At 38.1% G+C, this 13,972-nt stretch overlaps 1 protein-coding gene across 4 annotated transcripts in view; it reads right to left on the bottom strand.

Moving 5' to 3' along the window:
* The window catches only part of adgrb1a (adhesion G protein-coupled receptor B1a), a 112,180-nt gene that overhangs the window by 73,519 nt on the left and 24,689 nt on the right, over positions 1-13,972 (bottom strand). For all 4 annotated transcript variants that reach the window (XM_088601360.1, XM_088601363.1, XM_088601361.1 and 1 more), the window contains exon 2: positions 10,396-11,380. In XM_088601360.1, coding sequence (XP_088457486.1) covers positions 10,396-11,140 — 745 coding nt within the window. In that variant the 5' untranslated portion in view covers positions 11,141-11,380. The remainder of the gene's footprint in view (positions 1-10,395; positions 11,381-13,972) is intronic.

Here is a 13,972-nt window from a genome sequence, read left to right as displayed (position 1 = left end):
GTCCATTATTTACTCCTGCAGTATAAAATATAGTAATATATAGTCTCTTGATTAATGTAGCCTCAGTGATTACTCTTGCCCTCTGGGCTGTCTGCTGTTAAGAGGTGGGTATGAAGGCGAAACAGCATAGATAACAATATGACACAAGATGTCTGAGAGAAAACAATTATTCAGCCAATGTAGGCCTGCCATTATCTGGGAATTACAGCACCTTTGACCAGCACTCAATGTGTTTTGGATGATCTCACTGTGGGATTTGAGGAGGGAAACATTGGCCCGTCTGAATGTGCTTGTGGCAGTTAGTGACAGTGCTCTCTCTGATATTGATAAAGAGCAGTTGCAAGGACAGAGGTCAACAAACATACTAGGGTACAAACAAGGGAAGGGACTTCTGTCCCATGTGGTTAATTTCTCATTACTGAGCACGGAACTCCTTTCTCCCTTCATCTCATCTCACTCTGTACATTTTGTTATCTCCTCCCAAATAATAACTACTTAAAATCTTGTCGAGTCCCGTGAGTGGCCTTTGCTTTCTTCAATGATAATCCAGAAGTAGCAGTAACCAGAGGAGAGGCTCTTTACTTCACAGACATCACTGAAAGCATACAGTACAAACACCTGCAGAGGCCCTGGTGTCAACAGACTCTGACAAAACCCTGATACCTAAATCCAATTCTTCCTTTGGTGCTCAGCCAATTGTACAGCATATTGCCACTTGGGTTAGTGAGTCCTATCATCCTGGAGTGCCACAGAGCTCCACCTTTTCTCAGGCAAGCACCTTTACTGATTGAGCCACTTGGGATCCCCTCACAGCTTGCCCACATTCTGCTTCATCAATATCAGATTCATTTTGAGTGGAAAATGTAATTGTTGTTAAGAGCTTATTTTTTTATTTATTTTTTGCTGAGCTGATTAAAATATCATGAAATGTAATGAACTGCAACATCTCAGCACCTCAAAAAGCCAGCTGACTGCTGGGCAGATTCAGCAGGTAGCTGGTTGTCCTGCTAGATTCCCAGGTGCTAATTTGTTTACGCTTTCGACTGTGGCTCTTCTGCATGCCTCTTTGTCTCACTGTGCCACTCCTCTATGGGGCACAGCTGTTCTGTACCATAAACACACACAAACTCCTTTCTCTCTCTCCTACATTATTCAGCAGCCCTTTCCTTCCCCCAGCATTCATGTACTTGTCAATCCAAATGCTCTTGGCCTTAGAAAGACTTCCCTGGTCATTCTTACTAGGCATGCATGAGAGGATACCGATTACAGTGAGTTCTTAATTTTGCCTAGTCTTTGTGCAAGACTGAAATTCAGTTACAAATTCCTCCACTGTACTTCACTGTGATAGAGAGTAACTATACAGTATATCCAATGTCCATTCTGAATCAGTTTCTGAATCTTTTTCTTTGCATTGTTTTTTTTCCTGAAAGAACGTGCCAAGATAGTTATCCTTCATGGTTTACCATTCATTGACCAGAGATGATGGCTGCATTAAAGGGACAGCTGCACTGACCAAATTATCCCCAATGAATGCCCATAAGTTTCTGGCTGTGATTTCATGACTAAACAGCACTCTCCATAACATGTTAGTGCTGACACCCAGAGGACAGATGAAGTCAATTGAATGATTTTGAGCAGTATAAAAGATGGAAAAAATAACTGATTAATCCAGTGTCAGAAAAAATATTAAGCCATCTATAGTAGTTTTATGATATTTTACAGATGTGTTTGCTTATTAAAAACATTTTCATGATATCTTCTGTATTTTGTTAAAGAGCTCTAAAATTTTACTATGCTCAGAATTTCATGACTCACTGAAATGGATGAGTGAATATGGAATTCTGGCATGGTAAATAAAACACAACATATTCTATCTCACTTCAAAAATGCGAAAACGTTAATGGAGAGACAGAATATCAAGAAAATATATAAATGGCTCTAATAACAATAGAGGAAAGATTTGTAAAACTTTAGCAAAAACTGACCAGGAATATTTTAATACAATATTTGTGAAAAAAAGGAGTTTGCTAGTTTTCATTTTTGGCAGTCACATGTGTTTTAGTTAGAATTAGAAAGTTGAAATGGCATATAATCTAAAGCAGATGAGAATATCTTGGGAATTCTTCCAAACTGACAGAAGACTCCTGAGAATATTGAAAGTACCGTTCTTTGCAATTTGACTTGAGCACAAAGGATTGCTTCACATGTCTGAAGTCACTCCAGTTCTTCGAGGAGTTGTGTGCGGCTCAGCTGTGCATTTGCATTAGCCATTATCTTACTGAGTGAAAAAATCCTGTGCGCTTAAACCAACAGAGCTAATCCACTGCTTGCCTGACGACAGCTGGCAGTCAATATTTCATACTGAATAAATATTTTACCAGCCACACATCGACTATCTGGGCCTATTGATTGATTCCCACGAAAGAATAAGTATCGGAGCATTATTGTTTTAAAGCCACAAGTGTGAACAGTACTGTATTCACTGACTCTGTCCCTGCAGGGAGCACTGTATAGAAAAGGAAGTGGCAGTTAGGATACAGTGACTTAGTCTTATGGACTTTAGGATCTGCAACATTAGATGGCTGAAGAGATGAAAAGGTTATTGAACATAGATAGATCATACATCAGCATTTAAATTAAAATCACCACATTGAAAAACAACAGAAATTGCAACATAATGTCTCTACAATTCTACATTGAGAAAACAAATGATTTTTATGTTGCTTTATTAGTACAACCTAAGATTTTGATAGCTCAACAGTGCAGTTTATCAGTCTCAGCTACACATTAAATCAGAAATTGCACTGTTACATGAACAAATAAGTAGAGGGAAGGTAAATGTATACTTCATGTTGAATGGCTCGCCTTCAAGTAGAGACATTTTTTTTCCATGTGAGAGAAAACCAGCTCTTTACTTTCTTGCAAGAAGAATGTTTCATGCCTCCTGACAGGCTGTTAGGTGAATGTGTTCCTATAGTAACTACAATAGCTGTGTTTCTATTTCCAAGAAGGCTGTTTTCTTCCCACCAATACCTCACTGTCATGGCATCTGGCCGGAGCCTCCCACTGTGTACCGTGCTCTGTGAGGGCCCTTTGTGTTCCCCAGCCTGGGAGGAGAGACCCTCCAAACCCTCATTCCACCACCCCCCTCTGACAAACCCCACCTCCACCCCCAAGAGCCAAGATCATTCCCAGCAATGGATGCTGAGAGAGTAAGACACACTGCAGTTAGTGTGCTGAAGGTTCATTCGTGAGTGCTGTTTACAGACCTCCACATCACATGACAGATGCACTGATTTAACTCTTTCCCTATCAATCCCAAAAGATCAAACATACTGTACATGTATAAGGAATTAGAGGAAAAATAAATGTTACAGTTCAGAAAATGTTACATTTCTTTGTTGTTTTGAAAAATGGGTCTTTGCTTTCCCTAATAATAGACGATAAAGGTGAATAATAGATATGATTTTTTTCAATATGCTGTCTATTAATTATAGTTATTTCAGATGCTAAATGCTGATAATGTATGATTTAAATGAAGGCTACAGAGCCTTTTTTAAATATTGTAATATGTTATAGGGTGCTGTATTTATCTCTAAATGTAATGTGTTTTTTTACCTATTCAGTAACTAAATCAATTCACAGATATTTAAATAATTCAGGATAATTCAGGGTATGTTCTCAAAATGTTCAACAATTGCCCCTTTTTGTTAATGAAGCTTTGAAAAGCAAGGCTTTGTATAACCTAATTTTCAGGAATGTCATATTTTAAATTTACGTGAATAAAATGGGAACCCACATGCATGGGACCGTACATCATCTCTGGGTTGAATTAAATTAAACTATTTTGAACTTGAAATATATCCGTTTGAAATAGGCAGAGAAACAACATTAAGAATAATACATTGCATTTGAGATCAGAAAATACTGTATGTGCACCTGTTTTACTGTTAATAAAAGAAATACTGTACATTGTGAAATAGAGAAGGCACACAGAAAAAGTCAGGACTAGAAAGACTATGAACTAAATATCTATTCCTATTTGTTGTTGCCAGTTTTGTTTTTTATATTTTTAAGTGAATTTGCATTGGCGTACAATCTGTGTATATGTAAAAGTCACAGTCATGCAGCATTTTTGGAACAAGACTTGCATGAGTATAGAATGGAGTGAGTAACTGAGTTACAGCACATTTTGATATTCTCTTCATTAGTCTGTTTTATTTATAAGAATAACGGTGCAGAATAACATTGCTTGGCATTGGGAGGGAGGGTACTGAGGTACTCTCTAGATAATTTTACAATAAGGACATCCATTTGTTTGCTAAACGTTTTATCCAATACAGGGTCACGGGGAAGCCAAAGCCTTATCCTGACCACCAACAGGCACAAGGCATACCAGTCCATCGCAGGGCACACACAGACACAAACACACACACTATCTCCAGAGCCAATTTTCCCAGAAGCTCGTTAAGATACCAGTGTGCCTTTGGACTGTGGGAGAAAACCAGAGCACCTGGAGGAAACCAATGCAAATGAGGAAAAAACATACAAAATGCAAACAGAAAGCACTCTAGGAGTTGAACACATGGCCCCAGCACTGCAAGGCAGCAATGCTAACTATTGTGCACCATGCTGCCATACAATAAGGACATCTTCTACTATTTCTATTTCTTTCTTAAAGTAATGCTACTTTAAATATTTCCCTCACTTTAAAAGAAGTTAAAATCTTGCCTTCTGAAAACTTGTCTGAAAAAGTAGAGGAAGGGATGCTAGAAGTTCAGATAACTGGGCAGAATTAAAATGAGAGGCTGCTTCCACATGAAGTATTCTCACTTAGTCTTTATGCTATGCTTTTGAAATTAGGTAGAATTCCAAATGCAAAACGACACTGGCACATCCACTGAAACACAAGTCTCTATGACAACAGCTGCAAAGCTACCGTAAATCAAAGGTGAATTATGAACTACTTGAGAAAAAAAGAAAAAAAATGGAAGTTGAAATCTTTTTCCTTCGAGTCTTTATCGCTGAAATTAATGTATCTCCTACTCCGAGCAGTCTTTTATTATCGCTCATAAAGTAGGTATAATAAAACAGCTTAATTAAAACATGAATTTTTAATCAGCCTGACAGCACCTTGATAAAGCACGGGATTGGCTGGGTATTTCCAACAGGTCTACTGGCTGGAGACCACTCATTTCCCTTTGAAACGATCTCAATTATTTAATTGGACCAAAGAGTTTCACATCTCCAAGTTTACACTAGATGTTTCACTGCAGCAGTGACAGAGAGGGAGGTGGTGAGAAGAGGAACCTTCATTCTAATTAAAATCTACAGAAGAGAATAGATTAGGAGGGAGGGAGAACTCTGATGTATTTAAAGCTCTCACTCCAGGGCCCTGGAAAACAATTCAGCTTATTTTTCTTCTTCCACGTTACTGCTTTACACAGAAAAGAATGGTAATTTGGTTACTGGTAGCTTCATTTGAAGATTAGTACCATGCATTACTTTTTTCTACAGGCAACATGGCATTAATATATTTAAGAATATCTTTAGATTCCTTCTTAACTCTGCTTTATGAGCATGTAGTATATGATCCCTCATAGTAATATTCTTGTACAGATGTATGAAGAATTTGCCTTCTGGTGTCATTGATTGTGCTCAAAGAACCTGTTCCATGGAACATCATGTCCTGCACATCTAGTGGGAGTGTCACTGGGAGTGTCATATGTTATGGGTATATCTGTATAGGTTAACTGCAGAAATCTGCCAACTAACTCAACTTAACACTGATGGCCAATAATTCCCAATTACTTCTGTACCCATGGTATAAATACCAGCTTCCTGCTGGAGACCTTATGCATTAATACTTGTATGATGCAAAGCAAAGTGTATTTGTATTCTCTGCAGTTCTGGTGGGTATTTGGTCACAGTTTATAACACTGTTATTTGTTACATTCTTGAAAAGTGCAACAGGTAACAAAATGACAGATAATTAAGTTATTATTAGCAAGGATGTGCCCACCAGAGGATTATGTCTAGTGCTGGACTTTTTGGTAATCCAATAGACATCCATTTTTGGCACTTTGAATTAGCTGCAGTGTACCACTGAAACACATCTACTTTAAACTCTGAGCTGCAGCTTTTGCATTGCTTTTTCCCCACACTAGGTTTGTCACTAATGCTTTAAGAACACTTTCCCATTGTGCTAAAGTGCATATACACAGATATTATGAGATACAGTTAATTACCTGTGATGCTACAACAACAAGTGAACAAAAGATAGTTAGGAGGGAAAGAGTTGGACATTGAATATTGTTGTGTAGGAAAACAGTGTGATCTGTATAGTAACCAATTATATTGTTAATATATTTGAGATAAATTATAAATATTGGTTTAGATTCTAGTACTGCATATGCACATTTATTTAATCTGTAGAATATGTTTAAAGATATATTAAAAGTATTATAGGTTTGTAAAATGCAGAATGCACTTACTGTACAATTTGAATTATGGTAGTTCCTTACTATTGTCTGCATGCTGTCAGACTTTAATTGTGCAGCATCGATATGAATGTTTTGAGAAGCATTACTGCTGAATAATGAGATTTAAGTATGTCAGCACTGAAACTATGCAGCAGATAAAGAATCAACAAATAGCAGGGAGTGACTGTATGTAAAGACGGGCCATTTTATGTAGCAAAATCTTCCATAACTTTTCATATTTTTACAATTGAAGCCATGCCCTTGAATTACGGGTGGATACAATGCAAATTGTGTTTTGTTTATATGTAGTTTTTCTTTTTCTTGAACATTGTTGAAATCAACCAGGACTGAATCAGCCAGACAGAATACACCCTGCACAGGACGCCAGTCCATAGGAGGGTACACACAGACACACACAAACACCAGGGCCATTTATTCCCAAAAGTCAATTAACCTTTCAATATGTCTTTGGACTGTGGAAGGAAAAGGAGCACCCAGAGGAAACCCATGAGAACAATGGGAGAACATGCAAATTCCATGCAAATAGCACCCTAGGTCTGCAATTGAACACATGGCTCCGGTGCTGTGATGTTCAATTCTAACCACTGCACCACCCCCACAGAATATCTAGTGTTCCTTTATAAATTGCAGTCTTGGGTACTTACTTTCTGTTCATTTCTTTAAAATTAAAGAGTCAACTAGGTTGTCTGCCCAATGACACAGAAACACCAAATGCAATAGGGACAAGCAAAATTCTCATCTTTGAATGCTACTGTGCTCCTTGCATTCAGGCAGTACATGGTAAGAAAGTCCTAGATGTATCAGAAAACCCTTTGTTTGGTCTCACAAGTGAATGTTTTGCCCTTTTCTGCCTTTTTAAAGACTATTGTAAGAAACAGTGCATATTAATCTCTCTTGGTGACCTTTTGTAAGTCACTTGACTATGTAACACTGCTTTATCATGGGCTTTGCTTTCAATCTCAGTGTCACTTCTCAGCTGCAGTGTTCTGTCAGAGCTGGTCCCTCCTGTCCAGATTGATTCCTCTGCCCTGCCCTGCCCTGTCCCTTGTTCCCCTATCTGTGTTCCAGACATACTGTACAGACAGGAGCCTGAATTTGTCTCAGTATTACAAAGATTCTATCCTCTAGTGAAGCAGAATATTTGGAAAAATGAATCAGTTCAGCTAAAATCATCATTGCTCATTCTTAGCAGTGGGACACTGACAAGTTAAAAGAAATAGCATTTGAACATTTACATGAATCTGAAGATAAACTTCTCTTGACATATGCATGGTTTTATTATCTGCTTGTTTAAGTGGATCTACAGCTGCAAACTTCAATGAAGTTCAGTGCTCCTACTCACATAATGGGTATTAGAAGTGACTGTGAGCTGCGCCTAGAGACAAAGTGTGTCTGAGACAGACAAAAATCCATAAATCTATAAATGTTTGGAACAGAAGATGAACAGAGAAAGCAACTTCTACTAAATAATCCTATAACACATTGCCTTCCCAAAAGCCATCTTTTACAGTATTTCAGCACCATCTAAATTTTCCTACTATTTTTTTTTAAGTGAGCACTGAGTGCAACATAGTACCTGTCCACTCCTGCTGTGATCTTTCTTCCCATTTTTTCAGTCACTGTAGAGTTTAAATTATTCCACATTGAATATCAGCTTATATTAAATTTAATAAATGTAAATGGCCTTTTACATGCATTAACTGATTATGTTATGCTTTGTGTAGACAGTTTCATTTTTATATCACTAAGCATACAAAATCACATCTGTCTTAAAATCAATCTGCTCATGTTTGATGAGGAGTTTTCCATTTTTCATGTCTCTGAATCTCTTCAAAATAAAGGGGGAAGTAATTTAAAATTCTACAGTGAAAGTCACTATACAAACTGACACTATGTAAAGTGACAGATAATCAGATATTTACAGATTTGATTCACAGGTGGTGAATTTCTTCATTAAGTGAAAAAGACGTTCCACATTCAGTGACCTTTACATCAAGAGTTGTCTACTGGATATCAGATTTACTTTAAAAAAAAGTTTTTTCTAGTAGATGATGATACAAGTTTCCAATATTTGCTGCTCCAAATATGCAGACAGATTTAAAATAACCAAGTTAAACAGCCATATGCAGGAACTGAAAGAAAGACCCAGACTGGATATAGAAAGAGGATTGAGGGATTTTATAGCAATTTTCACTGTGTTGATGGAATATCTCCATTTTCTTCATGGGCAATGCTAAATTAGAAACCATACTGGGTCACAGTGTGATGGAAAGCCCCTATTGTTGATGGAATTACATGTGATTTAAAAGCAGTTTTAGCAGCAATTGTTTTATGTTGCAGATAATAGGAATTTCTCTTTTCTCCCTGACAGAATCCTGTAGGCTGTGTTTATGTAGGAAACAAACTATACGTGAAACGTGGCTCGGATCCAGAGATAAAACAGGTTGTCACTGAAAATCAATGCTGAAACTAATATCTGAGATTCCATCAACCAAAATTCCCCAAATTACATCTGAAATTTCTGCTTTAGAGTTTCAGAAGGCAAATTAACCACCAGTCTTTTATATGACTCATTAAAATGATTTGATTCTTTGTGTCTGCAGCTTGGGGTTGTAGAAAGAAATCATCCCCTTCCTCTAGGCCTGTTAGTTACAAAAATAAATTGTGCCCAATCAATGCAAACAAAATTCTAGAACACGTGAAAGAGTAATTTATCGATAAAGCAAACAGAATTAAAATGTTGCACTATTAGTCTAAATTCTATCGTTTTCATTCACTGGGATTTGTGTACAGAGGGCTATCTGTATGAAACCATGATGAGAGTGCCTCATTCTCAGCTCATTAAACTATTATCAGCCTCAATCATTGACTATTTTATTGTATTTCTCAAATATTTATTTCTTCACTGTTTTTCTTCAATTTAAGATATTTCATTCAACACTATCCTTCATTATTATCACATTTTCTCATTACCTGCACTGAATGGGCAGAATTTTGGCCACAATGATTTTTCTACAGTAATGTTGCAAATTTATAGTTGCAGTGTGGCTAAAAGTAAAGAGGAATGACTGAGAAAAAGCAGGAGTGTGTCTGGTACTTGTAGGAACAGAGATGTACTGTACATCATAGGTTAGGGAGCAGCTTGCAAAAGCTTCTGTGGTTGCATACTGGAGTGTAGCTTCCCTATCTCAGCGGCCAAGCACTGGCTGAGCTGGACCATGGCTAGGGTAGCAGATACTTCATCTGGGGGTTAAATTACAAGAGAGAAGCTACAGGGCCATTGGGAATGATGATAAACCACTTCAACGGAAATGCAGACCAAGCGACACAGTAGCATGGCTATCAAATATCCCTGATGTGAAGCCCTGCTGATGGAGACATTTTGACTAAGAGAAAGTTTTGCAAGGTCACGTAATCAATAAAAATGAGCTGAAATTCAACACCTCATTTTCCTGCCTTATAGGTTTTTGTAGAAAGTGTTAGAAACCTAACTCCCCTGCTAGTCATTTAGCAAACCACTAAATCATCTTGCCTCAGACCAAAAAAATTAGACATCAGTCCCCTCCAGACCCTTAATTCTAACAAGGCTCATTTATAACAAGTAAAATGTCTTCCTTGCCATCCAGTAAATCATTATCCACTATCCCCTTTGCTTCCATGTTTGTCCACAGAACTTATCCAGATCTTAAATTGTGTTCATATCATTCAGCTTTTGGGGTAAATTGAAAAGGGTTGGGTTTTAAGAAATCTAAACATAACAAGGTATAAACATACTTTGCATAAAAGAAGTGTTTTCTTTTCCCTTATACTAAATGTTTTTAGTGTAACTAGAATACACAGGAAAAAAAGAAATTAGAGAAATAAAGGTTGTTGTTGTTTGACATAGACTCACCCATGATCTCTGCGTCTCTGGTCATCTCCTTCAGGCTCGTTATGCAGTTCTCCAGGAAGATTCCACCTCGGAAGCAGCCATCGGCTTTTCGTGGAGCAGGTTCCCAGCACTGGCAGGGGGTATGCATGATGCCACAGGGACGGGTGGGTGTGCTGGAGGTTAGGCAATCTTCTAGCCACTGGCACAACATCTGGCAAGCCGGCATGCTGGGGTTTCTGTTGCCTACAACCAAGTATTCAGCCTTGAACTCTCCGTCATCCTCCAGGCTCCCTGAGGTGCCCTCTCTTGGTGCCATCTTGCGCATCTGCAGGAACTGCTTCCCAGCCTGGAGGAAGGCCACGCGGGTGGAGGAGTCACAGACCTTCAGCACCTCATCAAAGCTCTCCATGCCCAGGTAGGTGCGGGTGGTCTCCAGGAAAGAGTCGAATTGGGAGGTCTTCAGTTGGCGTGGCACGCAGGCGTCAGTGGGCTTGGTGACCTTCATGAAGATAGTGTAGCGGCGAGGATCGGGATTCTGCAGGGTCCAGGAGCAGGGCAGCGACGGAAAGACTGAAGACGAAGAGAAGAAGCCGAAGAAACGCCCCTGGACCAGGGTGACGCAGGTGTCAGAGGCCGGGCCTGAAGGTGCAGCGGATGTGACGGTGAGGAGCAGCAGCGCCGGACGGGCCAACGCCAGCCACAGCGACAGGACAGCGGCTGCATTCATCCTTGGCCCGTTTCCGTAGAAACCAGAAGGCATTTTCATAAATGCCAAAGGCAAGAGGAGAGGTGAGGAATACACCACACCTTTTGAAGCTGTTTCCTCTTTCTTTTCTCTCTGCTTGATTTACCTTTTGTCCTTTTACTTTTGTTTGTCTGCTTCAGTACTGCAAAATGATCGTTTTTCTTGGAGATGGAAAAGAACCAGCAAGAAACCTTGTATCTTTTACTGGCGATGATACCTGTCCATGTCCTTGAAAAGGATTTCTTGGGTGATTAGATGTATCTGTGGGTTAAACAAAATAGCTTTTATGAAAAATTACATATTACACAAGATTTCTAAGGCCCTGTTGTAGATAACCTGTACCTGCAGCCACCCTGTTAAGTGAGATATGTTTTTAACACCATTTTTAATAATGAAAATGATTTAAAACATAAACTAAGGTACATAATATATAAAATAGACTACAAAAATTAAAACTTCAGTGTAGTAAAATAGTACAACAACACAAACTACAATGATGAAGAAAAAAAGTAATCCCTGGAAATATGAAGCAGATCACAAAACTAATATAATAATACAAAGCTAATACAATTGCTATTTGCTAAAAGAATATACAGTATTACATAATAATACTGATGCTTTTGAAATACTGAGAAGTTAAGATGGGCTTATTTTTTCTAATTTGTTCCATTAAATTTACTTTCACTTTTAGTTTAAAAAGTACTTTTTGGGGAGGTCCTGTGAACCTTAACACATACTGAGTTTTAGAACACTGTAATACAGCAAATACTTTTAAAAGTCCTTGTGCAGCTCATTCTTTTTTATTTTCCGTACGTTTTCTTTTACTTTATTTGTGAGTATTGATATTTCCTAACACAGTTCTGATGTAAAATCTGTTACACAGTTATGACCCCCTCTTTAATATTCAATAATTAATCAGGAGGTGACATTAAACAGCCTGTTTCACTGACTACAGCATATGATTTTTAGATCATGAGCAAAACTAGAAGAGGCACAATCTACATATCAGCAGAATAAAAAAATGCTCTTCATCAATTACCCTAATCTAAACATTCTATTTCAGAGCTGCTCATTTCTTTAATTTTCTTTTGACATGAAAGGAACTAGCACATAATCAATTTTCTAACATAGTACTGTACAGACCTGCTGCAGAGGGAGGAGTGTTCAATGTCAGAGAAAAAAAAAAGCATCCTAGCAGCAACATTCAGAAAGTGTGGATTGTATAAACAGAAACTGACATAGTACTGAGAAAATTCTATAAATTAGACTTTAGATCAAACTCAGCTCTGTAGTATAACAGTGTTGAGAATGGGTAATAGAGATGCATGTCTGGCATTGTTTGGAGACAAGAACAAGAGGTTTCCTTAACTGGGCACTTCTTACACTCCTAAGGTGATAGTAGTGATGATCTATACATCTATCCATTTTCTAACCGCTTTATCCAATACAGGGTTGCAAGGGATCAAGACAGGATACACCCTGTATGGGATACCAGCCCATCGTAGGGCACACACTCACAGCAGGACCAATTTTTCCAGAAGCCAATTAACCTACCAGTATGCCTTTGGACTGTGGGAGGAAACAGGAGCACCCATAGGAAACGCACAGGAACATGGGGAGAACAAACAACTTCCATGCAGATAGCACCCCAGGAATTGAACCCAGGACCCCAACGCTGTACAGCATGCTAACCTATCTAAATCTAATGACGACAAAAAATCTGAGATTTATTATAATAATCTCTAGGCCCACTGTGTGCCGATCTATTTGTCCTGCAGCAAACCTTAAATTTTGTCATTTAAAGGAGATCTGTTGTTTCACAAGATAGCATTTCAATGTGCTGCCCTTGTTTACCAACCTAACTTTCTAGCTCAGCTATATTTCTGATCCATATAAGAGACCAGTTTCATTGCAGGTAGGATTGTTGTGGGTGCCTTCATTATTTACATGCTCAGTTGCTAGAACTGCTAAAGCCTAGGTTATGTGAGGTTCATTAAACCTAAATAAAAGATTTCTATTTGTCTTTTTTTATTTCCTCTTTCCATGAGAGTCTTTGAATTTTGGTATAACTGAGCTGAAGTCACACAAGCCTGCTGCGAAATCAATGCAATTTGTTGTGAAACTGTCTTTGAAATGGAAAACTCTTTGTTCAATGCTCTGAATCATGTATTAAAGAACAATAACAGCTAGTTATTCTCTGAATCTAACATAGAAATGTGCTGTCCAGTATATACATGGTTACTCCTCTCCAGAGCTACATTGCCTTTACTTGTTCCAGCAAGGACTAGTAAGTCAGACAGGAGACTACTGTAGTCAGTCCTGGTTCAATTCCCATTTTCAGATAAAGTTTCAAAACTTTACAGTTTCAAATCTACTGCAGCTGACTACCTATTGATAAAATTGAGTTTTTATATTCTTTAAAGCAATTACTAAATGTTCAACATTTCAATCCACGGGAGCTGCATGCCTGGGAGTTTGAAAAAAAATCTCTCATTTGTCACATTAATAAAATAATTTAAAAGAATCCAACAATGCTCATGTGAAATGAAGAGCAGAACAATGCGGTGCAAAAGATTTCATTTCTACACACTGTATAATAATATAACCTTCCTTATTAATTGAAAATACCTTTGACAGTGCTTTCAGGTAAAATTGTGAATAATATTTATTTTCTTAAACAATTTCAGTTTTACTTTGGTAAAAGGCTGCTGTGAGAAATTAGCTCCCAATATGCTATAAGCGCTGCCCTTGATTCTTGATTCCTTATTTTTTTCACCTGGCAGCTGTGCATTGTGACAGGAGGGTAAGAGTGTGTCTCTCTTGTTAGAATAACCTTGGTGAGTCTAAACTCAT

This window comes from Lepisosteus platostomus, chromosome 12, assembly GCF_059453375.1.
Source record: "Lepisosteus platostomus isolate fLepPlt1 chromosome 12, fLepPlt1.hap1, whole genome shotgun sequence".
In the NCBI taxonomy this organism is placed as follows: Eukaryota; Metazoa; Chordata; class Actinopteri; order Semionotiformes; family Lepisosteidae; genus Lepisosteus; species Lepisosteus platostomus.
Note: the sequence above shows the minus strand (reverse complement) of the source record. Positions and strands in the feature narration are given on the sequence as shown.